General features: G+C 38.0%; 2 protein-coding genes across 10 annotated transcripts; one reads left to right on the top strand and one right to left on the bottom strand.

Moving 5' to 3' along the window:
- The first annotated feature begins 11,337 nt into the window (after positions 1 to 11,337).
- Positions 11,338 to 17,620, top strand: LOC107793128 (peptidyl-prolyl cis-trans isomerase CYP63). Of its 9 annotated transcripts, none has more exons than XM_016615414.2 (15): positions 11,338 to 11,516; positions 12,670 to 12,760; positions 12,839 to 12,931; positions 13,062 to 13,116; positions 13,795 to 13,883; positions 14,558 to 14,582; positions 14,694 to 14,732; positions 14,806 to 14,923; positions 15,071 to 15,234; positions 15,357 to 15,690; positions 15,794 to 15,885; positions 15,970 to 16,150; positions 16,361 to 16,720; positions 16,803 to 16,883; positions 17,086 to 17,620. In XM_016615414.2, exons 3-15 carry the CDS (start codon positions 12,854 to 12,856, stop codon positions 17,447 to 17,449), a joined length of 1,980 nt encoding a protein of 659 aa, XP_016470900.1. In that variant the 5' UTR covers positions 11,338 to 11,516; positions 12,670 to 12,760; positions 12,839 to 12,853; the 3' UTR covers positions 17,450 to 17,620. The 9 variants fall into 9 exon arrangements, with proteins under 9 accessions (XP_016470900.1, XP_016470895.1, XP_016470897.1 ...); XM_016615409.2 differs by having other exon boundaries at positions 17,083 to 17,620; XM_016615411.2 differs by having other exon boundaries at positions 13,028 to 13,116; positions 17,083 to 17,620.
- Positions 17,621 to 19,760: 2,140 nt separating this feature from the next.
- LOC107793127 (2-methyl-6-phytyl-1,4-hydroquinone methyltransferase, chloroplastic) lies at positions 19,761 to 23,857 on the bottom strand. Its single transcript, XM_016615408.2, has 3 exons — positions 23,102 to 23,857; positions 21,959 to 22,265; positions 19,761 to 20,167 (listed from the first exon to the last, which is right to left on the bottom strand). The coding sequence occupies exons 1-3, from the start codon at positions 23,656 to 23,658 to the stop codon at positions 20,012 to 20,014; spliced, it is 1,020 nt and encodes a 339-aa protein (XP_016470894.1). The 5' UTR covers positions 23,659 to 23,857; the 3' UTR covers positions 19,761 to 20,011.
- Positions 23,858 to 24,281: the final 424 nt, after the last annotated feature.

Genomic DNA, 24,281 nt, shown 5'->3' with positions numbered 1-24,281 from the left:
ACACAAGATGTTCCCAATATCAAACTGGGGCAGAAAAATTTCTTTTGTTTTGTTTGTTTTATTGTAATCAGGCGCCCACCTGGAGAACAAGGGAAGACAGTTCAAGTTTCAAGGGAAAGCAGTTCAAGTTTCAGGGAGAGACAAGTCAAGTTCAGCAATTAGGCATCCACCTAGAAAACAAGCGAAAGTAGTTCAAGTTTCAGGGGAAAGGAAAGCAGTTCAAGTTTCAGAGGAAAGGAAAGCGGTTCAGGTTCAGCAATCAGGCGCCCACCTGGAGAGCAAGGGAAAATGGTGCAAGTTTCTAGGGAAAACAATTCAAGTTTCAGAGGAAAGGAATACAATTCAAATGTTGGTAATCAGGTATCCACCTGGAGAACAAAGGGAAAGCAACAATGTTCAAAAGAAGACGGTTCAAGTTCAGCAATCAGGAGCCCACCTAGAGAACAAGGGAAAACAAATCGAGTTTCGGGGGGAAAAGCAATACAAATGTTGGATATCAGGCACCCACCTGGAGAGCAAGGAGAAGCAGTTCAAGTCTCAAGGAGAAATAGTGCAAGTGTTGGAAATCAGGCGCCCACCTGGAGAACAAGGAGAAGCAGTTCAAGTTTCGAGGAAAAGCAGTGCAAGGTTCGGGGAAAAAGCAGTGCAGGTGTTGGAAATCAGGCACCCACCTGGAAGAACAGGGGAAAACAACTTAAGTTTCAAGGAAAAATAGTGCAAGTGTTGGAGATCAGGCACTCACCTGGAGAACAAGAGAAGCAGTTCAAGTTTCGAGGGAAGGCAGTTCAAGTTTCGAAGGAAGACAATTCAAGTTTTGGAAATCAGGCGACCACCTGGAGAGCAAAGGAATACAGTTAAAATTTTGGCAATCAGGCGCCTACCTGGAGAGCAAGGGAATACAGTTCAAATTTTGGCAATCAGGAGCTCACCCGGAGAGCAAGGGAATACAGTTCAAGTTTTGGCAATCAGGCGCCCACCTAGAGAGCAAGGGAATACAGTTCAAGTTTTGGCAATCAGGCGCTCACCTGGAGAGCAAGAGAATACATTTCAAGTTTTGGCAATCAGGCGCCCGCCTGGAGAGCAAGGGAACACAGTTAAACTTTTGGCAATCAGGCGCCCCACCTGGAAAACAAAGGAATTCACTTCAGAATGCAATGCAAGTCAGCAACAAAGGAAGCTCACCTGGAGAGTATGAGTCAACAACTCAAGATGCACCACAGAGCCACAAAGACTCAAGATCAAGCTTCAGAAGACTTATAGATAGGAATCTTGTAACTCATAGTTTGACAGGCTTAGTTAGTCTTTTTCATTTTTTTGATTTTGGTGTAACATCAGGACCGCGGACCGAAACCTCAACGGAACGGCACCTCGATCGGCTCTCTACCTCGGTATACTCCATCATCTCACTCACTTCTGAACTACATATGGCCTGATTCCTTTATAGCCAAGGATATGTAGGTAGCTCAGATACCAGGGCTCGGTCACATTCTCCTTTCTTTTAGTTTTTGGTCTCCTTAAATAAGGGTCGGGTCAAAAAATATGTCTAGTCGTTCTTTGTCTGAAAATTCTTCGCGTTTCCAGTCAAAGAGAGGCAGCTGTAGACATGTGATTTTTGACCCACCTCGAGATTTCACCCATTTTAGCGTAAAATATTTAGTTTAAGCCTAATATCGGTTTTGACTCTTTTACTTTATTTTATCAAAAAATAAAAATTACAAAAATATTTCTTCTTTTTAGTTGCTTTTAGTTTATATACCTTTCGTAAAACTAAAAAAATACAAAAATAGTACCTTATTTTATTTTAATATGATATTTGAAAATACAAAAAAAAATAGGTTTGTTTTAACGATTAGTCTTATTTTAATAGTTATTTTATTTAAGTGAGATTAATTGGTAAATAAGGTAGTATTTTAGTCTTGTTCATGGAGAACGAAAAATTTGGGCTCAAACAACCCATTTTTAGGTCTAATTTTGGACCTAGCCCATAACAACCCAAGCCCAATACCCTAAAACCCTAATAAAACTATACAAAAACCTTCTTCATGATGGACAAGAAAAAGGGGCTGCTTCTTGGAACCTAAGAAAAGAGCAGAACCTCCCCATTCTCTTCTCTTCAACACCCTAGAAAGGACCCCCCCCCCCCCAGATTTTCGTCTCCTTCACACGACCTCTCCTTCATCGGTCTGTTTTCTTCTTCTCCAAATCCTCTCACCAACCTAACGACCCTAGAGATAGAAAAACAGTAGCAATTGCAGCATCTTCAACTCCTCTCACCAACCAGTGGCGAACTCGCCGGAAAATACATAGCCAAAACTCGCCATCACCCTAGCTCCTTCATCGCCTTCAACTAGACCGATAACTCATTTTAGTTTAAAACTAACGAGTCTCTGCCAAAGCTGGTCGAACGGGTGAAATCCGGTGAGAGATCTGGTGAGTGTCGGGGTCTTGTCGTAATTCTGTTGAGGTTTCCGGCGAAGCTCTGATCTTACAGTTCGAGGACGTCATCTGGTCAACGTTTTCAGGAATTGTTGAGATTGTAAATGTTCGATCTTCTTTCAGATTATATGTAAGTGTTTGAATCCGTAATCCGTTTGTCTTGGTTGGAATTATCTTATAGGTTTTGATTAGTTATTTCATTACTACTACTTCTTCGGTTTTGTTTTGCTCTACTATTTTGTTTGAATACTTGGTTTGGTATTATTTCACTTGAGGTTGTGCTTAATTCTGAAAGGAGGTGTTCACACTCGTTAGCACAGCGGCAATATCTCTTCTCTTTCTTGTTTTCATGGTTTTTTTTGGAGTTTAGAACTTTGACGAAGTTGGATCCTGCTCTGTTTTTCTTCTTTTATTTTCTGGATAAAAGCAAATATGTCCACTACAAGAAACTTAACGCTACTTAAATGTCCTTTTCTTGTGACAATGTTCTTTTCATTATACTTGTAAATTTGGATATTACAGTATCCTTTAGCATTATTTGGTTGGACATTTAGGTCAATGATACAGCAGGAAACTCAGTCATATGGTGTTGGCAGAGCTGAGTTACAAGTTTGGCAATAGAATATTATGAAAAGGAGTGCAATGTTTTGTTTTGGGTTTAATAGGCCGCTAAATTTAATTTAATTTAGTTCATGTAGATTGAGGTGTGCCATCAAAATTAACCCATGGCCCTCGTATTTTATAACTTAGTTACTAAAATGAATCTCGTCGTTTGCTTTAGGTGCGCAATAGAACTATTACAACAACGGTTACGGTTCCCGTGACGTGGGTGTGATACTTAGTTTTTTAGATGTAAGTAGGAGTATTAAAGTTTGCCTTAGCTAAATACAATTCTTTTCCTAAGATAAATTGAGGAGCATCATACACAAATAAAATCCATTATGTACGGCCCTCACATAAATACAAAATTACTCTAAAACAAAATGCCTTGAACTCTCGTAGTTTGCTTTAGGCGCGTTTAATTAAATAAACTGTCATAGATGCGGGTATGGTTCCCGTGACGCAGTTGTGATGCTTAATTTCTAAAATCCGGGGCTACATTTATGTGACCGGACACAACTTAATCTTGTTAATAAAATAAATACGTTATGGATTGTGGGTGCGGTTCCCGTGACACGATTCACAATGTGTAACCAAAGTAATTAGTTGAATAATAATCGGATCATTAAAAGCGGTTTTAAAAGGAATAAAAATGCACATAGGTTTCAAATATGTTTTAAAATCAAATAAATAGGACAATAATAACAGTTGAGTGATCGTGCTAAAACCACGGAATCCAGGAATGCCTAACACATTCTCCCGGGTTAATAGAATTCCTTACCTGAATTTCTGTGTTCGCGGACTATAAAACAAAGTCAATTTTTCCTCGATTCAGGATTCTAATCCGGTGACTTGGGACACCATAAATTATCCCAAGTGGCGACTTTTATTTTAATAAATAATCATGTTTCGGTTGTTACTTAAATTGGAAAAAACTCTCTTACACCCTTCCGGGGATAGGAAAAAGGAGGTGTGACAGCATCCTTCACACTAGACACACCATCCATAGGGACTTTGAGAATATCCCCAAGCAAACTCACTTCAAACACAATGTCCACATTATTCACCAAGGCACAGATATGGTCGGTATCAACGGGGAAGAGGCTGGCATAAAAGCTTTGAACCTCGTCCTCATACACTCTAGGTGCATCCATTTGAAACAGATGCCCCCATCGTTGGAAATCAACCATTGCATGAACTTGCCGCATACCAGCCATATCAGAGATCGCTCTGTCAAAAGTACGACCCAGCAGAACCTTTTGGTGCCTTAGGCATTCTGAAGTAGAACTACTTTCACTCCTCAGCTTTTTCACAGAACCAGGATCCTTAACGGTTTTAGACTTACGTTTGCCAAACTTAACACCACTTGATTTTGCTTTTCCCTTACACTTGACTAACACACCCTCATCAAAAACGGAGAGCTCACTCTCAACATCCTTCAACTTGGAACTGGGGTTGTAACATTTTCTATGGAAGCAGATGCCTTCTTCTTTTGGGACCTTCTTACTATGGAACTAGGTTCCTCAGTTGGTTCCTCTTCAAACTCCACCACTGGAACATCCTTATTACACACTATCACATTGTCTTTCACCAATCTCCTCCTTTGCTTCTTACTACTTTTTTTCCTCTTTTGAAGGGTAGAGTCATAGGCTACCTTTGCTTGCAACCTGGTAGTAGGTCGCTTGGTAGAAGACTTAGGAGTGGACACCACCCTTCGCTTGACTATGAAAGCATCAAGAGCCAGGTTGTCTAGATCCTCCTCATCGCTAGACCTCATCTCAAGGACTTGAATGTCCAAGGGCGCAATAGCAAATGCAGGAGCAGAACTGGTCTGGGAGTGAGAACCCTGACCTGGGTCCTCCGGAGAGAGGTTAGGTCCCTCACGTGAGGGCCCAGTAGTTTCTGCTAGTGCAGAGCCCTTAACAGTCACTATGGCTCCTTCTATCCCCATACCCTGTATCTCATTTTTCTGAGAAATTATCTCATGCAGGATGCCGTCAGCAGATACCACAAAGATGGTTACGACATTTTTTTCCTCAATAGGCTCTACTGCCACCGCAGAATCTATAAAAACAATGGCGGAAACCTCTGTGACCTTAGGACTTTGACCTTGTTCTCCACTTTTTCTTTGATCGATGGGAACCTCAGAAGATAGAGATGACGGATCAACAATTTTTGCGGTTTTTGGTATGGAGAGAGACGGGCAATCTGGGTTAGGGGTGATTTCATCGGTGAGAGCAGGAGTGGTTATAGATGACTCAGTAGGGACGAAGGACTCTATGGTTTTTTCAGTATTACGGACGATTGAGGCAGGGATTTTGGAGTTTGTGTCAGCCATTGAAGAGATGGAGAGAAGGTGATTTGGAGAAGTTCTAATGGAGGACTTATGGTTTGTGGAGAAAAGAGAAGGGTTTTATTAAGAGTGGATAATTATGAAGAGAGAGATAGGAACCGGTTCTGAAATGACAGTTGTGCTTGGAGAAGTGCAACATTGCAGAGGGAGATGGAACTATCTGAAATGAAGAGACGTGACAGCAGGGTCTGAAAAGTGGATGACATAGCAGTTGATTTTTGTATCTTTTCAAGACGTGTATTAAAAAATGCACAGAACTACTAATCTTTGGTACAAGAACTAGGTTCTTGACCTGTTATTTGAAAATATCAATCCTTTTATATCATCCATGCACTGTATCTACAGCTTCTATACTCAGCATGCATGTTTACCTGTAACGGTATTGAAGTGAGTTAGACTTGGCCAGAAAACACTTTAGCTAGTTTTACCTGAAGGTGATTTTCATAGCCAATTGATGAGGAATCAGGTGCTCAATTGGGCTTCAAAAGCCTCAGCTTCACCCTGTTTCTTTCAAAATGTTCCCTACTCAATGCTTTGGTGAAGATATCTGCAATTTGGTCTTCTGTGATGCAGAACTTCATGCATATCAACCTTTTCTCCACATTGTCCCTCAGAAAATGATGTCTCATATCAATGTGCTTGGTTCTTTTGTGTTGAACTGGATTCTTAGCCATGTTAAATGCACTGGTGTTATCACATAGAAGAGGCACATACTCAGTGAACACCCCAAAATCCTCTAGTTGATGCTTAATCCATAGGAGTTGAGCACAGCAGGATGCTCCAGCTACATATTCTGCTTCAGCTGTTGAAAGAGCCACTGAGTTTTGCTTCCTTTTGCCCCAAGAGATGAGACATGATCCTAGAAAGTGAGCCATTCCAGAAGTGCTTTTCCTGTCCACAAGATAACCTGCATAGCCAGCATCATCATATCCAATGAGATTAAAACTATCACCTGAGAGGTAATACAGGGCCAGGTCTCGTGTACCCTTAAGGTATCTCAAAATTCTTTTGGCAACCTTCAAATGAGATTCCTTGGGATCTTATTGAAATCTTACACATAGCCCCACACTGAACATAATATCGGGTCTACTAGTAGTGAGATAGAGAAGAGACCCAATAATGCCTCTATACATAGTTTGATTCACAGGAGATCTAGTTTCATCCATGTCCAGCCGAGTAGCAGTTGCAATGGGAGTGTCTATCACTTTTGACACTTCCATATCAAACCTCTTCAAGAGCTCCTTGATGTATTTCTGCTGAAAAAATGAATGTACCCTGTGTGGACTGCTTCAATTGAAGATCCAAGAAGAAATTCAGCTCCCCCATCATACTCATTTCGAATTCACTTCCCATGAGTTTTGCAAATTCTTCACACAGAGAGTCAGTTGTTGCCCCAAAAATGATATCATCAACATAGACCTAAACAATGAGCAGGTTCCTTCCCCGTTTCTTTAAAAACAAGGTGTTGTCAATTTTTCCTCTTTTAAAGCCATTTTCTAAGAGGAACTTTGACAGCCTTTCATACCAAGCTCGAGGAGCCTACTTCAACCCATACAATGCTTTGTCCACTTTAAACACTGTTTATGACATTCAAGCCCTGGAGGTTGCTTCACATAGACTTCTTCCTTAAGAAGTCCATTCAGAAATGCACTTTTAACATCCATTTGGAACAAGGTGAATTCCATATGAGATGCAAAAGCGATTAGGATTCTAATAGCTTTCATGCGAGCGACAGGAGAAAACGTTTCATCATAATCAATCCCTTCCTCCTGATTGTAACCTTGAACTACTAGCCTGGCCTTGCTCCTTGTTGTGTTTCCATGTTCATCAAGCTTGTTCCTGAATACTCACCTGGTTCCTATAATGGTTCGATCTGAGGGTCTAGGTACCAGGTGCCAGACATTATTCCTTTCAAACTGATGCAGCTCATCTTGCATGATTGTAATCCAATATGCATCTTTCAGGGCTTCCTTGATATTTTTGGGTTCTATTTGGGAGAGAAAGGCTGAGAAGGCAAGTGAATTTCTGGCTTTTGACCTAGTTTATACTCCAGAATCTAGAAGAGTAATTATGTTGTCAAGAGGATGAGAACTTTTATGTTTCCAGTTAGGCATTTGAGGTTCATTTATAGAGGGGGTGGGTATGTTTAACTGGTTCTCTTGTGTTCTTCTCTCAGGTACTAGTGGAGTACCATGTACTACATCAACCACTATTTCTTCAGCTTCAGTGGTTGTAATTAAGGTACCGGGTTCCATTGAAGAAGAGGCAGCATTGTCTCCACTCAACTCTTTCACTTGGCTCATCATATCTGCATTTTCATTTGTCATGTCAATGACTTCACCAGAAACCAGTAAGGCTCTCCATCTTGATCATTTTTAGCATTTTTATCATAGAAAGGATAGGACTCATCAAAGATAACATGAAAACTTTCCTCAACACATTGAGTCCGCTTGTTGTATATATTGTAAGCTTTGCTTTGATAAGAATACCCTAAAAATATTCCTTTATCACTCTTGGCATCAAATTTGCAAAGCTGATCATTTTCATTGTTGAGAACATAACATTTGCACCTAAATGTTCTTAGGTGAGTCATCTTGGGTTTTCTTCTATTCAGCAACTCATAGGGGGTTTTGTTCAGGAGAGATCTGATCATGCACCTGTTCACCAAGTAGCAGGCAGTGTTGACCGCTTCGGCCCAGAAGTTCTTTGCAATTCCACTATCGATCAACATTGTTCTTACCATTTCTTCAAGAGTTCTATTCTTCATTTCTACTACTCCATTTTGCTGGGGGGTTCTAGGAGCTGAGAAGTTGTGAGTAATGCCATTTTCATTGCAGAACTCATCAAACTTGGCATTATCAAATTTTGTTCCATGATCTGATCTGATACATGCGACTCTAGACTCCATCTTCACCTAGATTTTCTTCACAAAAGCCACAAACACCTCAAAAGTTTATCTTTAGTTCTAAGAAACAGAGTCCATGTGAATCTGGAGTAGTCATCCACTATCACAAATATGTATCTTTTTCCTTTCCTACTTTGCACTCTCATAGGGCCACACTGATCCATATGCAGAAGATCGAGTGGTTTTGATGTGCTAACATCATTTTTAGACTTAAAAAGACTTCACATGCTTTCCTCTAGCATAAGCATCACATACCTTCTGTATTTTGAACTTTGACATGGGCAGACCATGGACCAGGTCCTTCTGAATTAATTTGTTCAGAAGAGAGAAGCTTGCGTGCCCCGTCTTCTGTGCCAAATTTAGCATCATCATCAACAGCTTTTAGACAACTCCGATCACCACTCAGACATGTGGAGTGAAAGGTTATAGGTTGTGGTGCATAGCTCAAAAGAATCTAGGATAAATTATCAGTAGAGATGTGACATTCAGTGAATCTGCCTCACTGGACAGATAGAGGGAGAAGGCAATACCAAAAAGATCTCGGTGTCAGTAACTACATAGAGCTAAAAATTGAATCTCTACTAGCTCAGCCTAGTAGTTTTAAAGTAGAGAAAGTAGAGGAGTTGAAAAATATTGATCAAGATGATATGTTAATGCACATGTGCAACATCAACCATATAACATTGCAATAGATAGAGAGAAGGGAGTGATCAATCTACCGCAAAGGTTGCAAACATAGTTGATGGGAATCTTCTTGGATATACAAATCATGTGGGATAACTCCTTCATACATATTGTATTCTTTATACATTTATTTATTTAATATAGTATGGATCTATTTCTTCTCCAACATCCACTAAATAACTTTTTATGGTACTTTATTATACAATTATTCTCCTATAGGTCAATGAACAATATCATGTAACTAGCTTTTTCTCTTCTTATAAATTAAATTTCCATCCATCTTTTTAGCGAAAATATGGTCTCCTTTGTAAATCTATCAGATATTAATTCATACTAGTCCTCAATCACTCTTATATCGTTCATGTATCTATATTTTATCACTATTTTTAAAGTTTTATGGTCTCATATTCAATGCTATGATAGCTTGCACAAGTTTGAGTATCCATCTTATTCTTAAAATATATTGGAATCAATGTAGTTTTTTCCCACTCGTTCAACATCCTTCCAAAGTTTGGCATAATATTAAAAGTTTGATAAGTCATGTTATTCTAACCGTTTCATAGCTTTTCCAACCCTCTATAATGATTCTATTTTGATTACATGATTTTCTAATGCTTATATTTTTCATGACATCCTTCACTTCCGCAGGCATAATTTCACAAGTACAGCTAAAGTTTGATTTATTAATCAAAATATTGTCTCTCTATCTTTCCTCGATCTGATTATTTCTATCAATATGTTTTGTGTGCCTTACATCCTTGCTACTCTTTTTTCTTTCAAATTTTCTAGTTTATTAATTTTTTTCTTCCCTTTCCGTATCACTGACTTTTAATACAAGTCATTTAGGACTTCTCCATTACAGGAAAAAATAATGGCTTTTAAGTAGGGGTGAGCATAAAATCCGAAAAATTGAATTTTGAACCAGACCGAATTAATACGGTATTTCGATATAATTCAGTATTAATTTTTCAGTTATTTGATATTTCGGTACAGTACTCGGTATCGAGGTTTCAGTATTTTGGTATACTGAAATATCGAATTATTTAAGTCTAAGCTCACTTCTATTTTTATTTATTGATCCAATAAACCTAAGCCCAACATCCCAAGCTCCCTAATTCCCATAGGCTTACGAGTTACGCAACAGACGCCACTACTCTTCACATCCATATCTTTAAACAACACTAAGTGATTGGAGCTTATTTATGCACATCAAAACATGGTTATTTGTAATAGCCGTTCATCCGCAAAATAATTTTCTCCATCTAATTAAGCTTAAATTTAGATCATATGGTGAGGACTTTATATGCTCCATGAAATGACTAAGAAAAACTTTTATTAAACGCAAGTAAGACAACTGAAAGATGGCAGAAATTTGGAAACCATGTTGCCCTCAGGACAATGCCACTTCTTGTCACGTTAGATAGGGATGGTGCGATACCGAAATTGTCCTGAATCGTACCATACCAAACAAAAAAATACCAAACCGTAAGAACTACTTTGGTACAGTATTTGGTATGCACAATTGATAAACCAATACCAAAATACCAAAATGTAATTCATAAATACTGTACCGAAGTATCGAACGTCCGCCCCTACTTTTAAGAGTGTAATTAATGATTTTCTAGTTAGTAAGGAGCCAACGATTGATAAGGAAGCAAATCATAGAGCCCCTTAATAAGATGTCTGTCATTAAGTGCGACTATTTCTATTATACAAAGAACCTTGAAAAAGTTCTCCATTATTGAAAGAAAAGAAGGAAAGAATAATATTTTAGCACATTTATATGAAAAAATCTTAATCATTATATTAGCATAAATAGTAAATATTTCAAGTAGAACTTTTCCCATACTGTACACGCGAAGATAATGAATAAAACCAAATAAAGTTAATTAGCATAAAAAGGAGTCTAGCTTCTTCTTGTTAAAAAAAAAAAAAAAAACTTTTTACACTTTTTAAAGGCTTATTTGGTAACTTCCTAGTATATCATTATTTGTTTGTTTTAGTATCTCTTTGTACCTTCTCATCTCACCATCATCTTGTGGTCGAGATCCTAGGTCTGTAGACATACAAGTACTTCACTTGTGTTTTTTAAACTTGATATTTTCTTTCATTGAATATTTTCGTCCAATATAAATTTATGTTATTTTTAAATTACTAATTTCACTGCTAGCATAATCTAATCACTATGTTATAGCAGCTTATTTGTGTTATTTTTAAAATTTTTATTTCATTTATTATAGATATTTATTTGTATTTATATCTAAAATTAACTAATAGTGTAATTTTTTTAACTCGTTCAGAAATTAATCATAGGAAACTCTAATTTCCCATTATTACCATTGGTACTAGCATAATTTTCTGTGGGTAATAAGTACGTTTACAAAAGAGTGAACACAACACACTGTACGCACACCCTCGCCTCTCATCACTTCCGTCGCGCCTCCGAGGAAACAAATGGACGCTTCTCTTTGTTAGCTTAATCCGCAGCTTTCGACGTCAACTTCACTTCACTGGGAGCACTCAGTTGCTGTTGTATAAGTAAATTACACTCTTTAAGTTCTTGATTTTTTTTTTTGTTCTGTTTCTTGTTATTGTTGTTGTTTCTGCAATTTGTTACTCTTTGATGAAATCTTGCTTTCGTATTCACACCCATCTGCAAATTTTGCGGCTTTATACTGATAAAGAATCTGGAGCATATCGATTCGTTTTATAGCTTCTGCTTTATTAGGGTTTAAGAGTTTCCTTTTCCGAAAATATTAAAAAAGAACCTTCTTTAAAAAACTTAATTTCTCTTCAGCATTCTCTGCAAATTTTGCGCTTTTACAATGTTAACCCGGTGCTTCATCGATCTGTGTTGTAGCTGCTGATTATTGGGGCTTAAGAGTCTGCCCTTTTCCCCAAAAAGAAAAAAAGTTGATATTTCTTTCGTAATTTTTCCATACAAAGAAATAGGTAGGGTTTAGGATCTCTCTGTCTCTCATTGTGTCTGTTTGCTGTAAAGCTTCAATCTTGGTAGAGGTATTCAATTGGTTGAATATGTGATATTGGACAGTTGGGGGTTTTGTGTTTTGTTCTACAGACAAGAAATTGTTATGATAGGTTCTTGCCTAAACACAATTTCCATTGACGGGAGAGAGAAGGCAAATTGATACTTGTTGTAAGCAATGAAGTGCAATATACTCAACAAGTAATAGAGGGGTGTCAAATGGGCAGGCTGGGTCAACATTAGGCAGATTAATTTGGACTAAATGGCTCATAACTCTGTAACTCAAACATTTTTTCATTTTTTTCTCTTTTATAATTTTTTTTTTGATGACCGAGAAATCCGTCTGGAGCCGATCCTTTGGACCAACCGCAGCCTTCGAAACTCGGTGGATAATGTGCCCGCCCCTCTACTCTTCTCCACTTAAATACCAGGCTTTGCTTTGCATGGTGTGGGGGCTTGAACCTGTGACCTAAGACACAAATCCACCACCCTTTGCCACTTGAGCTGGGCCCTGGGGCTTTCTCTTTTATAATTTGTCTGGTTACCAAATCAAACTAAGAAAAATAACTTTTATATTCTTTATAGAGAGGGAAAGTGGATGAAATTGCATAGAACCTCTTTTTTTGGTTACATGACTAGATTTTTTATGGGTTAATTTGGGTTGTGCCTGAACTGACTCATAATTGAATTTATTTCCAATTCAAGCTGCTAAAGTTTGGACGAGTTGGGCAGGATACACTTATATCCCAGGAGTGCCATGCTCTACTAGCACCCCCCCTTCCCCCGCGAGTCTTTGGTAGGTAGAGTCTTATTCGAGATTTAGTCTTTTGTTCAGAATATATTCTAACTTGAAATGATATTTCTACATCTTTAGGGCCTGAGATTCAGGATGAAGAAGAAGAAAAATCCTCTCGTATTCTTAGATGTATCTATTGATGGAAATCCTGCAGAAAGAATTGTTATTGAGGTAACATATATGAAGCTTACCAAGCTTCATGGATTAGTTTTTCTTTTTCTTCCATATGAAACTATGTCTTGAAACTGTTTTGATATATCATGCAAGCCAATTAGCCTTTTTTTGGGGGGGAAATGTGCAGCTCTTTGCAGATATTGTCCCGAGGACTGCAGAAAATTTCAGGTCACTCTGCACAGGTATATTGCCTGTAACATTATTTGCTTTGTGGTTTGTGCTAGCGAAGTACTTTGCTTGAGACCCCACTAGGTTCTAAATGTGTGTTAAATAGTGGGATAGAAGTCCTGAGTTATTGTGAAGGGCCTTAAAGAAAATCATCTCTACGTTGCCACAATGTAGGCCTGTGAACACCACTAATAATGCTGGTCCGAAAAATGAGAGACTATCCATTGTTTTATGAGATCCCGTGGCCTTAAGGAAAATAATCTCTGCCCTGCCACAATATAGGCCTATGAGCACCATTCGAAATGCTGGGCGTGCGTTGGGCATTAGTTTCCAACATTGCTTAAGGGAATGAGCTGTTGTCTTCTTATGTGGTTTTGGATAGTCCTCACTTCACGAGTTAGCTTTGGGCTTGAGTTAGACCATGTCCATTTTCTCAACACTGCTAATTATTATATTTTTGGGATGAGGGCAAAGGTTGGTTTAAAAAACTTGAATAGATTCTTATTCATGTGGTGCACTGAATCATTAATAAATCACATATTCTTGGATAACAATAAATCATTGTGAATGGGTCTTTTGATTGGTCTCATCATTTTCACTCTCTACATTAATAGCATTCTCTGTTTATTTCACGGGTATAATTGGTTGATCTGATGAGTGTTGTGGTTTTGCTGGTATGTTATGTTTTGAAGGTGAGAAGGGAGTTGGAGTATCTACTGGGAAACCTCTGCACTACAAAGGATGCTTATTTCACCGTGTAATCAAAGGGTTTATGGCACAAGTATCCCTCTCTCTCTTTTTGATACTTGTATTCTTTGTTATCTTTTGAGAATAAATAATGTAGGAATTGGTGTATTCCTTGCTATTTATTCTACCGAAGCTTGGGTTTCATAGGAAATGCAATTGCTTCCTCCAGCTTGATATAAGATAATTCCGGAATTTGGGTTCAAAGTTCACAATGTTTTTTCTTTCTGCAATCCACAGAGAATTACATTTCTAATCATTCAGCCCCATCTTACTGGCCCTCCAATATCATGAGTAAACTTTTTGTTATTTTCTCTTCTAACTTATGGGATTAAAAAGGGGTAGCTACTAATCATAATAAATTCAGACTTCCCCCTTCCTAAAAGAAAGTCAAAACTTAAAAGTGAGAAACATTGTTCAGTTTTTAGTTTCATGTGCTTTACAAAATTTACGGATTTTTGATGCAGTGCAGTAAACGTTGTGCTTGTCATTTATTTCAAATGAGAAATTAATTGTGTAGGGGTGAATATCAGCTGATCTAGTTCATGAACTTTTTGGGCTTGGTTTGATGACTATAGTTGGCATAAAAAATATAGCTATTTTTGCCTTTATATTTCTTCTGTAATCTACATAGGGCTTCTAGATTTTTTTCCCGTAGTCAATATATTGGGGAATAATCATCATCCCATGACTTCTTTTTGTTTTCTACAGGGTGGTGATTTCTCCAAAGGGAATGGTACGCTTTTTCCCCTTCTGGGCCCTGAACTTTCAATTGGTGCAGAGGACTCTTTAACTTCCAAACTCTAGCCCAGACAAGTAAGGCACACGAACTTTTGATGTTTTGCAGGCACTGGTGGAGAGAGTATATATGGAGGGAAATTTCCAGGTAGATTAGTAGTATATATGTTTTGAGTGTTTGATAAATGGTTATATGATGGTAATTCTTTTTCTCCATGTAGACGAAAACTTTAAAGTTGTTCACACTGGGGCTGGTCTTCTCTCGATGGCGAATAGTGGTCCTAATACAAATGGATCCCAGTTCTTCATTACGTTTAAGAGAACTCCCCATCTTGACGGGTATTTATCTGATATACGAGTGCACATTAGTTTCACCATCTTTTATCTTTCTGTAGGCTTGTACTCCAAATCCTACTAGGAGAAGAAATAAATTTGGTTATAGCTATACCTAGTTTCTATCATGAAACATCTATGTTGCTGTTGCAGGAAGCATGTTGTTTTTGGAAAAGTAGTGAAGGGAATGGATTTTGTGAAGAAAATTGAACAGGTAGGGACAGCTGACGGGAAGCCATCTGGGCTTGTGAAAATTGTAGATTGTGGCGAAATGTCTGATGAGAGGAAAGTTAATGATACAACCAAAGCAGAGAAAGGTGACTATCTCTCCAAGCTAAGATGTTCCTAATCTTCTGCAGTGTTACTGCCTCATCTAAGAGATTTTGCTGTGTGGTCTCGTTTCTGTTGTTCATTCCTTTATTTTTTGCCTTGTCTCCAGGGAAAAATAAGAAGTCAGCAAGAGCTCTTTCCCCTGATGATGGTTCAGACAGTCGAGAAAAGGGGAAACACAAAGCATCCACCGACAGAAAGCAAAAGAAAAGGAGGAGATACTCTTCATCTGATTCTTACAGTTCTGAGTCAGATACTGATTCCTCTTCAGGCTCTGACTCAGATTCTGAGCTGGACTCCTATTCTTCTAGCTCTTCAAGTGATGGAAGGCGTAAGAAGAGGAAGAGGTCGACTAAGAAAGAAAGGAGTCGACGTGGGAAGAAAAAAGACGAAAAGAGGACGAGGAGAAGAGTTCGTCGAAGTAAAAGATCGAAACGCAAGCGGTATTGTTTTCTGTTGGCCCCTGTAATCTGTGTTATTATGCTGTATTTTATCGCTGTCTCAGTCCACCAAAGTTTATATTTGTTTTATTCCCATTGCATTCAGGAGCTCTGATAGTTCTAGTGGCACAGACAGTACCAGCAGCAGTGATAGCTCTGATGATGAAAATGACAGGCGCAGTAATTCTACACGAAAAGGTAATTTTTAATTTTATTCATGGAAGTGGAAAAACATGACTTGTAAAAAAAATTGTCAATTTATTCGTTCATCTTATGTTACAGCTTTGGGGAAGAAATCATCAATCCCTCTCAAAGGACAAGCTGCTTTGAAACAGCAAAAGAATCTTGAAGAGGGTGAAGTATCTAAGAATGGTAAGCTTTCGAATAATGGTCATGGTGGGGATGTACCAACTGACAAGACTCTCGCCACCAATGATAAATCTGATCATTCCAGCAGATCCAGGTCCCTTCCTTTACTTTACTGAATGCTTCATGATGTGGTGGTACTTGTGTATAGCTGTTCATATAAGTTTCATATCTTCACAAAGTGAAGTCTTTCTCTTTGCATGATGCTTTACTGAATGCTTCATGATGTGGTGGTACTTGTGTATAGCTGTTCATATAAGTTTCATATCTTCACAAAGTGAAGTCTTTCTCTTTGCATGATTAACAGAAGTACAACACCAAGTCCCAGAGGGAAGCCAAGACCCAGCTGCCGGAGCAGTCGAAGTATGAGCCCAGCAAAAGTGTCTGATAGACTTGACCATAATGATGGATGTCTTCAAATTGAATCAAAGGAGAGAAGTCTTCCAAAGAGTCCTTCACAAAAAGCTACTCAGCCATCTCGCTCTAGTCCTGGCAGGGATTTATCCAGAAACCGTTCTCCTGATGGAACTTCAAAGCGAATCCGAAAAGGCCGTGGCTTCACTCAACAGTATTCATTTGCAAGACGCTATCGCACCCCATCTCCTGAGCGTTCACCTTACAGGCCTTATTACCAGGGTGGGAGAAATTTTCAGGGGAATCGTGATAGGTACATCGAGTTCATATCTAAAAATTGTCCGTGGAAGGGGCAAGTCTGTTATGCATGCTGAATACATTGTTATCTTTTTTAGGTACTCAAGTTATAGAAGCTATTCTGGGTGTTCTCCACCGGGACGATACAGGCGCTCACCAAGAGGCAGAAGTCCGCCCAGGTTTTCCTTCTGAGTTCCTTTCTATGGTCTTTTTTATGTGAATGTCTCTTCATACGTCCAAAGTATTAGAGCGCTTCAATTTCTTTTCTGTCTATGATATCTCTGAGTTCTTGGTTTACTCTTTTGTTCCATTTAATATTGTAACCATGGAAAAATGACTTCACATCCCTTAACCCCCTTTTTCTTTTTCTTTGTTCAGTAGATATCGGCGAAGGAGTCGAAGTAGGAGTATTTCTCACAGCCCTAGTGCTCATCCTAGGCGTGAGAGGCGTCGAAGTAAGAGCCCTTCACGTAGTGCTTCCCCTACAGATAAGCGGCAGACAATAAGTGACAGATTGAAGTCTCGTCTTGGGCCTCGCGTGGATGATCAGAATTCTCCTACTAGAAGGTCAGCTTCAAGATCTAGAAGCCGCGACTCAACGACTCCTCGATCTCCTGATGCTGTTCCAAGTAAGCACAGTAGAAAAGTAGGATCTGAATCGCCCAGTAGTTCGAGGTCAATCTCCCCAACTCGACAGAGGGGTCTAGTCTCATATGAGGATATCAGTCCCACCGGGACAAACTAATTTGTTTCCTTGAATTAAGCTTATATCTGAGTGACTAAATTTGCAAAAAGCTTATTATTTAGTTTTAAACGTTGTTCCATCAGATGTTGCTAAGCTGGGGTTGTCAACTCGTTATCATTTTTGTATTTCAGTAAACCAGCAGTTAGACATTGATTGTTTTACCTTTTTCCGGAGTCCAGATTTTGCATATGGATTTTCATAAATGTCATCATTAATCCGATCAAGACGAATGTCATCATAATTGGTGGTGTCTTGGTCGTTTGGTAGGTGAACAAGTTCTCTCGGGATTATAATGATGGGTTTATAATACAGGGATTAAATAATGACGGGATTATTTAGTGAATATATTTTTATTGGAAGATGTTTGGTTCATTAGACTAAAAATGGGGAATACAATGTATATTATAAAGGGAAAATGCATAAGTACCCCCTGACCTATATTCGGATTTTAAACTACACTCTACCTTTGCGGGGTTTTTATTACTTCCCTAAACTATTTTAAAGTAGAATTATTTGTACCCTTAAAGGACGTGGCAGAGTGTGCATTTCACTCTCCTTTGGGGAGAGTGAGACGCAAGAAAAAACGATTTTCATATTTTTTTGTTGCTTTTTTACCATTTTTTCTTACTCCCTCTGTTTCAGTTTATGTGAACCTATTTCCTTTTTGGTCCGTTCCAAAAAGAATGACCCATTTTTAAATTTAGTAACAATTTAGCTTAAACTTATAATTCTACCCTTAATGAGAAGCTTTTATAACCACACAAATACTCTAGGCCCCTTTTTGACTTGTTTAAGACCACAAATTTCAAAAGTCTTCATTAAACTACGTGCCTAATCAAACATATTTGCATAAATTGGAACGGAGGGAGTACTTTTTTTCCCTTTTCCTTTTCTTTTTTCTTGTCTTTTTCTTTTACTTCTTTTTTCGTTTCTTCTCTAATTCCGGCAGATATTTATTCACCGGCGACTTTATCTTAGTGTTTTTCTTCCATTTATTCTATTTTTATTTTTTCTCTTTCTATCATTTTCACACACAAATTAAACTCTCAAAAAGATCTATTCATAAGCAAAGCAAAATATACTCAGATCGGGATAAAAATTTATCGCCGGGAAAAAAAAATTCGTCGAAAAAAATGGTGTTCTTGAAATTTCGACGACCACCATTTTATGCCACCTGTGACCAAAACAAAAAGAAAGAGAATGAAATAACCAAAAAATGAGAATAATGAGAAATAAGAAAAAAGGATAAGAAAAAGAAGAAAGAATAAAAAAAAATACTAAAAATACATGTGGCAGCGCGTGTACTTCACCACTTGCCAAGAGTTTAGTTGTCTAGTTTTAGGATGGTATTTATTCCATTTAAAAATAGTTTGGGGGATGGGGGTAATAGAAATCCCGCAAAGATAAAGTGTGTTGTTGAGATTCCGGTATAGGTCAGGAGGTACTTATGCATTTTCCCTATTATAAACATGTGTTTGGTGTATACTAGATAATTTGAGATTAATTTTTATTTTCAGTTTTAACCTAGGATTGATTAAAATAGCCTTGGAGAAGGACATCTTTGTCATTTATTCCGGGATTAATTAATCCCTTAATTAATCTTGGATTCAAAAATCCAACCAAGCGCGGGACAAAATTATTCTGCATCTAATTCTGAAATTATTATCTCTTATCCCGGCATGCAGACAAAGATAATATATGCAGAGAATATAACGCAGGAAGTAAATAGTCGCTGCATAAATTAAAAACTGAATATAAAATCAAAGTTATTTGGTTTAGGCATTTTAATTCCGTGAAATTACAGTGTTAGATTTGGTATAGGATAATGTGGAATTGCATTACAAAATTATAATTATATTGTTTATACCGAAAATGAAGTGCCAATCAAATAATTTAAAATTTTACCATCCCTTACTCAAGTGACCCCTAAGATTTGTTAATTCTACTAGAGGTTGCAGTCTTCTGGATTAGGAATTACTGAAAGACTAGTAGTCAAGCTGAAATTTAACGTGCTTATGTTGTGAAACTGAAACATCTGCCTCTATGGCAAAAGTTTCTAACAGGTGATCCTCACAATCTAAACTTAATGTTGTTCATCAACTCCATCACAATCACTGTATCACGATTGTTGTAAAATTGGTTAAAGAATTCACCTTCAAGTCTCAACTATCAATTGACTCAGGCTCTAAATCGACGTGGATAAATTTTTTTAACACTGATCTTTCCATCTCTTAATTGCTGGGAAAGATTTACTGCAGAACAAAATGGAGCATTGGCGGGGTAAAGATACATTCTCACGCACAGTCAAAACTTAAAAGATGAAATTAAGCCATCCAGATATAAATAAAAGGGAGTTCAGTCTACATTCAGAAAACTATCAACTTAAGTCACTAGCCAAGCTAAGATGTCAAACATAATTTGTCGACAAGTAAGCTTTCCAATTAAAACAGATTTATTTGCGCAAAATTCTAGGCATACAAAGGAAACACAGAACAGCGCTAACTAGAACCAGGTGCAGCAGGAGAAGCTGGTCAGCCAGTAATTAGTAAGTTGCTAGCTATCTCACAGAGGTTCGCCTTCAGGAACAACCTGGTCTTTAACCCACATGTAAATAGGAACCAAAACATAGTATGTTGCTGCCATTGCCCCCAGAAGGAACCGCAGCATAAAGACAAATGGATTTACAGGTTTCGCCACATCCTCTGCCTTTGGGCCAAGCTGCAATTGTGACATACAACAAGGTAAATATAAGGAGGAGAAGGAACTTGTAACACTTTTTACCAACTGTATAAAGAAAAAAGAGGCGAAGAAGGTTGCCCAGAATCCAGTGGGATAAGAGGAGATTCAGAAGAAGCCTAACATCATAACATCCACTCACAATTCACTCTAATGCAACCAATTAGAATATTTATTTTTTGATGGCCATCCACTTTGCACCCAAATCCCTGTTACACACCTCTTGACTACGGGTTTAACGTTACACACCAAACCTTTCAAAAGTGTGTCAATGACACACCACTTTTGACCCATTACAGGCGCGTGTTTTACACCGAAAGCAGGTGAGTGAATAATAAAAAAATGTATCTGAAGCCTCATTTTAGCGCCACATATCTAGTTTTTTTTTTCTTCATTTTTTTCTATCATCATCTTCATTGTATGTAACATAAAGAAACAAGCAACAACAATGGTTAAGAAATCACCTGAAAAGAAACCAAAAAAAAAACAAAGAAAACCCAGCAATGGTTAAGAAACCGATTATCTCGATTTCTTGACTCGCAAATCTAAATCATCCTGAATCGGGTTGGTGAAAATTGATTCAAAATCAACCTAACAAAACCATCGATTCTAGGTGAAACAGTAGATTTTAGTAATTGTCGGTCTAGTTTTCCCGAGCGTCGGAGGAGTTCTCATCTCTGGAATTAAAAGAAGTTAGAGTCAAAATCCATAATCAAAGCTTGTTTGAATGATTGTTTTTGTTTTTTCAAGTGCAATTTTGGGTCTAATTGTGTCTTTTTCAGTCTTTTTCTGAACAATCTTTGGTCAAGCTTTCACTGTTCTCGTCCCTGCTCCAGCGATGGAAATAAGTTTTATGGCCACCGGTGGATCTGAAAATTATTGGGAAGATAAAGGGATGAAGGGTGGGTTGGAGGAAGCCGGCGTGCAAGAGATACTCGAGGAGGAGCCAACGTGGAGGTAGGATTGGGGAAGAGGATAAACCCAGGGGGTGGGGGGTGTTGAGGAAGACACATAGCTACTTTATTTTATCTTTTTAAAGCTTGTACATTGGGGTTTATTTTAAGCTTGGGTCGGGTTGTCCATTTTTAATTAAAGAATCGTTTGTTTTTAATTTAAATAAGCGTGTGTATACACAACATTGAGTATTAACTAGGCTGGTCAAAAGTGGTGTGTCATTGACACACTTTTGAAAGGTTTGGTGTGTAACGTTAAACCCGTGGTCAACGGGCGTGTAACAGAGGGATTGGGGTGCAAGGTGGATGGTAAACTATGTATTTTGCCTTTTTTGATTGGTTAAATGTTCACAGTTCAAAGAACCCAATTAGAACTTGTAACTACAACAGTTGAACATAAAGCTGTGTGTTCATGGAACTGTATCATGATGCTAGCTAGATCATCATCCCTCACTCGAAAACCAATATTCTATAAAAAGCCAAATAAAACATTCTTTCTTCAGCAGGCTTCAGTTAATTCCTAAGAAGTTAAAGGTGTCATCTAACATTTTAAGGCAATTCAGTGTGCTTGGGCATATTTAATGCCCTCATATATCATGGGAAAAAAGCACTTCTGCTCGTTATGTAGATATTACAAATGCTCATTCAATCAATTACACCCCCCCCCCTTTTTTATCCAAGACACACACACACACACACACAAAACAGAAAAAACAAGAAAAATGTAATAATAACAAAGTCATCACGTCAGGAAAAAAAAATTCATGTACTGCTAAATAAGTACTTTTTAGGGCACTGGTGGAGGAAAGTGATAAATTACCTGCAGTGGTGAATCGCCAGGTGTAGACTTTACACCAGTTACAGAACATCCCATGATAAGCCCATGCCTGCGAACCCCACGATACCATTTTGGGCCAATCCTCTTAAGTTGGACATCCTCGAATCCTGCCTTCTCAAACCAGTCTAAGTATTCTTCCTCCTTAGGGAAGAGCATCCACACATCAGCAAAGAAACGCGACAACCAAAAGGTAGGATGGACAGGACCAATTAGGCATGCCTTTCCTCCAGGTTTCAGAATCCTGTACGCCTCTCTGATGCCTCGTTGTGGATCTGGCCAGTACTCAATACTGAGAGGGAAAAGATGATCAAGGAACTTCATTATGATGAATTTCAGAAAATCTTTACAGCTTTTTCAATTGAAGAATGAAAATATTAACATAAATCAATGCCAATATCTACTACCATAATTTTATTTTCATTTGAGCTGGTCATTTCACAACTTCTACTACCAGATGCAGATATAAGACACTTTGATTTCCTTTAAAGAAACTATAGACATTCATGTAGGTTGATAACGGGATCTACTACCATAATTTGTACTTTACTAGTTATAAGTGAAGAATCCAGACAAATTATAAACGACTGTGACACGTGAGTACCGTTATATATTGTCAATGGATTTCTCTAATTTTTTCACATGCTATTGTCAATAGATTTCTCTCAGTTTTTTCACATGCATGTAGCTTTCCAACAGTTCACATTATAGATATACAGGTTGGAGAAGGCGACAGCACAACCCTTGCTTGAAAATGACCATTAGTCCTCTAAATAAAAAAGGGCAGCCAGGTGCACTAAGTTCCCGCTATGCGCGGGATCCGGGGAAGGGCCGAACCACGGCTCGAACCCGTGACCTCATAGCATCTAAAAATCCTATTCAAGCTTTGGGAAAATTAAACATACAAGTGTTGGATAAAGAGTCCAAATACATGGAGAATCAAAACGACTGGTACTCACTAAGACTAATGCTACAGCTAAGACCATTACAATTAATTCAGTTATAATATCCAAACTGAACGGCAATCTATTATACTATATGCAACTCGAAAACGCCCTCTATGTGATAAACAATGATTATAAGAACAAAAATTGAGCTTGAAAAGTTAAAAAGGGAGCAGACATAAACCTTCCAGCAGATACATATCGGTCAGCATAATCAGTTTGGAAGGGAAGATCCTCGGCATCACCCTCAATAATCTTGCATTCTTTCAAAGGCTCCTTTTGCTTAGCCTTAGCAAGCTGATGGGGAGATTGGTCAAGAATTGTAACATTCTTAGCATCCACATGCTTAACTATACCCAAAGTAGTAAAACCAGTGCCACCACCAACATCAACCACAGTCAAATTCCTGTCATTAAGGTGAGCTGGTTCAAGTGCATCATCCCTCATATCCTCAGTCCAATGCCCAGGATTAATCACATGATCATACACAATGGATAAGAACCTATAGAACCAAAATGCCTCTTGCTTGTGTTGTATGAATCTTGGCTGTGAAGCTGGCCTAGATGTTGAAACACTGCACCTTGGACTTAGGGTTTTGATTTTATTACTGGTTATTGATAAACCCAACTTGGTGAATTGATTGCCATTGAAATCTGAACCGACAAAGCCTAACCCATTTGGGGAAATTCTCCTATAAAGACTTAAACTTTCAGTTCCAGTGATGAGCATTGAATTTGCCATACTTACAGAGGGGCAAATGCAAGAAATTAGAAGTCTTCTAATCTTTTGAAGCAATGCCAAAGTCGTCAAAATCGAAGCTTTGCTGAGATATACAGTGAGGAAACCACTCAGGATATCCTAGAAAAAGGGCAAAAAAAATAGTAGCAAGTACTAACCTTGTTTTCAATTGCTCCAGCTTACAATAAATTTTGGTGGACTTGAGTGACAGCTAATAATAAACTATTAAATTGATGAGTATTGTATCTTGAAAAAATAATATTTAGGAAAATAATTATAAAAAAATTATGGACTAATATACAATAAAACAGAACAAAAGTTAATAAATAAATACTTTTTCAATGAAAAATTTATTTAAAGTTTACTATCATAGCAGTCTTAATGGATAATGTGCAATTAATTTTATTTTAATTATGACATAAAATACTCTCAACTTAATGATTTACGATTAAGAAAAAAAAGTAATTTTGAATAGTCAACGATTTATTAAGAAAATTTGAGGATTTACAAGGTTAGTTACAAACAATAGCATAAAGTTCTTTTAGGCGAACCTAGTACGCTAGGCATTGGGCATGTCTGGAGCATAAGTCCCAATGGTCGAGGCGTAAGTCTCACGGAACTAAGCC

This window comes from Nicotiana tabacum, chromosome 22 (assembly GCF_000715075.1).
Source record: "Nicotiana tabacum cultivar K326 chromosome 22, ASM71507v2, whole genome shotgun sequence".
Lineage (NCBI taxonomy): Eukaryota > Viridiplantae > Streptophyta > Magnoliopsida > Solanales > Solanaceae > Nicotiana > Nicotiana tabacum.
The sequence above is the reverse complement of the archived record's forward strand: the minus strand, read 5'-3'. Positions and strand labels throughout refer to the sequence as shown.